This window comes from Hippocampus comes, unplaced genomic scaffold (genome assembly GCF_001891065.2).
Source record: "Hippocampus comes isolate QL1 unplaced genomic scaffold, H_comes_QL1_v1.1 scaffold124, whole genome shotgun sequence".
Classification (NCBI taxonomy): Eukaryota; Metazoa; Chordata; class Actinopteri; order Syngnathiformes; family Syngnathidae; genus Hippocampus; species Hippocampus comes.
In genome coordinates, this window is record NW_017805075.1 from 86,242 (window position 1) to 90,443 (window position 4,202).

Consider the following 4,202-nt stretch of genomic DNA (forward strand, 5'->3'; position numbering starts at 1 on the left):
ATGAAAATGACGACTCACCACAGCCCCGAGCTTGATTTTCTGCAATCAGACAGTCCCATCTCGGGGTAATAGGAGACAATGACACCTCAAGTGTGTGGTTTATGTCCAGTCTACTTCGTAATTTTGTTTTAGTCGCCGTTGCTGCAGAAACTCCCCACCTCACACAGGCAGGATGTCGGAAATAGCAACAGTGCTATTGTGGCGATCTCAGAGTATTCAGCCAGAACTTTAATCCAGTTGTCTCGAACGTACTTTTAAGGCCGCCGTCTTTTGCGATCTCCAAGCAGCTTTTTTACTGATTTTGCGGGCTTCAGCGTTTTGTTTATGAGCGTCATCGGTCACGTGACCGAGAAGTGTGGCTTGACGTGAGTCAAGCGTGACACAGACGGATGTAACAGAGAATCCGGTAATTTTTCAAAATAAAACATCTTTCGTGTTCCGAAATAAATAAAACAGAAATAAGGCAAGTTCTTTCTGTGCGGCCCGGTACCAAATGCCCTGCGGACCGGTACCGGTCCCACGGACCGGCGGTTGGGGACCGCTGGTCTAGAGTCTAGACCAAGGCTGTCAAACTCAGGTCCTGGAGGGCCGCTGTCCTGCATGTTTTCCAAGTCTCCCTGTTGCAACACACCTGATTAAAATGAACAGGTTCAATATCAGGCTTCCGCAGACCTTGCTGATGATCTGATCATTTGAATCAGATGTGTTGCAACAGGGAGACTTTGATAACAAGCAGGACAGCGGCCCTCCAGGACCGGAGTTCGACACCTGTGGTCTGGACGAATTCAACACTTGGTGACAGTCGTGAGCAAGGTGAATTATCTGACAGAGACATGACAATATGGGTGCCCTGAAATAATAGGCTGATTACATTGGCAACGTGTGTACATGCTGGAGGGACACCCCTCCTCTGCCACCTGCTGGAAAAACACAAGAACAGGATTATGACAATGGCAAGTTAACCCTTGTTCGACGGCGCCTTTGCCATGAAGGTTAACCTTCATGGCAAAGGCGCCGTCGAACCCCTGAGACTGATTCACCGAACTCTTGGAGTTCAATTGAACCCAGGTTAAGAACCACTGATTTAAAACATTTTAAAAATCAATTTCCACTATTTTTTTCGACACTCTTAAGTTATTTTTGTAATTTTAGTCAGCTACTTTTTATTTTTTTACTTTGCTGGCTGTCTTTAACTTTTTTGCTTGTAAATGCTTGTAAATAAAGCTGCTTTGCCTGTTTACTTATGGAGTAAACTATACGCTAAATCACAAGGCAGCACAAGGTACCTCTCGCTTACCTGTTTATGTTCTATGTGCAAACTTTGTACGCCTCTGTATTGGAGCAGAAAAATCAAAATAAGAATGCATGTAATTTTTTTTACGAGCTGTCCGCGACCCATTTTTGGGTCACCGCCCATCAATTGACAATCACCCTTTTGCTATACCCACAAAAACTCAGGATGTTTGGCTTCTGGGTCAAATTTAAGGATGAACCTCAAATTTACGATAACCGTCATCGATCAACTTCATCTGTCTTGGCCTAAACGACTGAATGTTTGTCCAACTGTTCAGGGTTTCAGTACTTATTTTGCAAAACTTGCTGTTCTCTGGCAGGAAGCCGAATGGCAAAATTCACAACAGTTGTTTATCAGTGGTGTTGCTAGATAAACACCGTATGGTGTGCATCCCAGGATGAGGTGGAGGAGCTGCGCTGCGAGATGTTGGAGATGCGTGACATGTTCCAGGAGGAGGAGTTACGCCAGCTGCAGGATCTGCGACAGCAGCTGGAGCAGGCCAACAAGACGTGCCGCATCCTTCAGTACCGTCTCCGCAAGGCCGAGCGACGCAGCATCAGAGTGGCCCAGACCGGCCAGGTGGACGGGGAGCTGGTCAGGACCCTAGAACATGAAATCAAGGTGGGTGCTGTGATTTAAACAAAAAAAAAGGAAAAATCACTTTTTCAGATAGAGAATACCTTCAACAAATACATCGGTGCCTTGAGCGATGGCTGTTTGAAAGTGCTCTATAAATATAGTTGAGTTGAGGTACCAGTGGCCCAAAGTAGTAGAAGAAGAACCAGGATGGGCTCTAGCACGCCCGTGTGGCTTGTGAGGAAAAGCGGTTAGAATAATGGATGGATAAAAGAAGTATCAGTACTATTCTTCTTAGTTTGCATCTGCATGATTATATTATACTGCCTCCCCTTTCTCCCACGGAAATGCATGCAGTCAACTTCACACCTCCCCCTTTTGCTCTTGTTCTTGACAAGATGGACTGGAGTTACTTCTTGTGTATTCGATTTCAACCAGCTGTTGCGATTCACTATAAAATTAACAAAAACACACTAAATCTAGTTATGTAATGCTTTGTGTCTCTGAAAGTATCCATTAAGGTCAGACATCAGTAGCTCACTTGTCTTCCGTTACTGCGCGTAATTGTGCGGACTAAATCCTTCCTTTTGTGAGTCGTTGCAGGAAAAATAAATGCACCATACCTGGGTATGTGCCCCCCCCCCACACACACACAACTTCTTTTTTTTTTTGCCACATTAGATCTTTAGTTTTCAAAAGAAGCAATGATTTTTCAGCTGGTCCAAGACAACACATTTTTCATGAATCATTCAATTACTCTGTCAAGATTTGAACTGCAGTTGGCTTGTTCTCTGTTTTTTTTTTTTAATGTCACCTTGCCATCTACAGAAGTTGAGCTGGGTCAGTTGCTAATGAGGTTCTCAATAAAAGAAATGAAACATATGCATTTTATTTTGTTCTTTACCAAGCAATTGTGCGATGAAAGTTTAATTAATCCCCTAAATCTTCTGTCATATACATTTTCAACAACATTTTTGACATACTTGCAAATTCCAAGCACCTAAGCTCCACTTTTTCCTGATAGCTATTTGATGGAACATCAAATCTTCCTATATTGGTTTTGCATGCAGGTTGCAAAGAGCGTGTCCCTGCGACTGTACAACGAGCTGGAAGTAGTGCAAAAGAAGACTGGGCAGTTGGACTGGGAGAATGAGATGCTTCGAGAGAAGACGCAAGAGCTGGAGGTGGCCAAGCACGTCTTGCAGGCTGAGTTGGAGAAAGCCAGAGAGGTGAGACCTTTTTGTATTTTACACAACTAAACCAATACATTGGCTGGACGTGTGCAGTCAAAGTCAAAAAGTGTCACTGGCAACAAACCCCATGGTGACCCCTCGCAGCTGCGCCCATCCCAGCCAGCCGCCCCCCTCATCCGAAGCACATGAGATGACACCTCGATATGAGCGCAGGGGCCGGGCCGGCAGCTGCCTGGTGCCCCGGTGGGTGCAGCCGCCTGGTATGCTGAAGTCTGACCTCTGAGCGCAGCTGACATCCTCAAACGAGAAGACAGAAAAAAGCGAGTAGAGGGTGCAAGCAAGGGAGAGATTACCAAAATAGACCCGAGCTTTTCTGCTTCTATTAAGCCTGGCTAAATCGGGATCAGCATGTATTATGGCATCCAGCAAGGCGGGAGTTGGCATGCCATGCTGACACAGTGACCTACAGCTATCAATGAATATTCTTTTACTGATAGGCGACCCTTAAAGGGACGCAGTTTCCACATTGTTGTCATCCTTGAGGTCAGCATCCATTATTCACTGGTAACACATGTCTTCTTTAATCCGGGATTCTGTACTTTGGCTTGAGCTCAGTCTGAGACAGCTGCTTGCAGGGAAAATCCACTTAGACCAGGGGTCCCCAAACGCCGGTCCACGGACCGGTACCGGTCCGCAGGGCATTTGGTACCGGGCCGCACAGAAAGAACTTGCCTTATTTCCGTTTTATTTATTTCGGAATACGAAATATGTTTTATTTTGAAAAATTACCGGATTCTCTGTTACATCCGTCTGTGTCACGCTTGACTCACGTCAAGGCACAGTTCTCGGTCAGGTGACTGATGACGCTCATAAACAAAACGCTGAAGCCCGCAAAATGAGTAAAAAAGCTGCTTGGAGATCGCAAATGACGGCGGCCTTAAAAGTACGTTCGAAAGTAACAACTGGATCAAAGTTATGGCTGAATACTCTGAGATCGCCACAATAGCACTGTTGCTATTTCCGACATCCTACCTGTGTGAGGTGTGGAGTTTCTGCAGCAACAGTGACTAAAACAAAATTACGAAGTAGACTCGACATAAACCACACACTTGAGGTGTCATTGTCTCCCATTACCCCGA

At 45.4% G+C, this 4,202-nt stretch overlaps 1 protein-coding gene across 1 annotated transcript in view; it reads left to right on the forward strand.

Annotated features, from left to right (window-relative positions):
* LOC109512933 (uncharacterized) overlaps window positions 1-4,202 on the forward strand; it is an 18,318-nt gene that overhangs the window by 1,932 nt on the left and 12,184 nt on the right. The window contains exons 3-4 of the mRNA XM_019865042.1: window positions 1,691-1,915; window positions 2,941-3,099. Of these exons, the coding sequence (XP_019720601.1) occupies window positions 1,691-1,915; window positions 2,941-3,099 (384 nt within the window). The remainder of the gene's footprint in view (window positions 1-1,690; window positions 1,916-2,940; window positions 3,100-4,202) is intronic.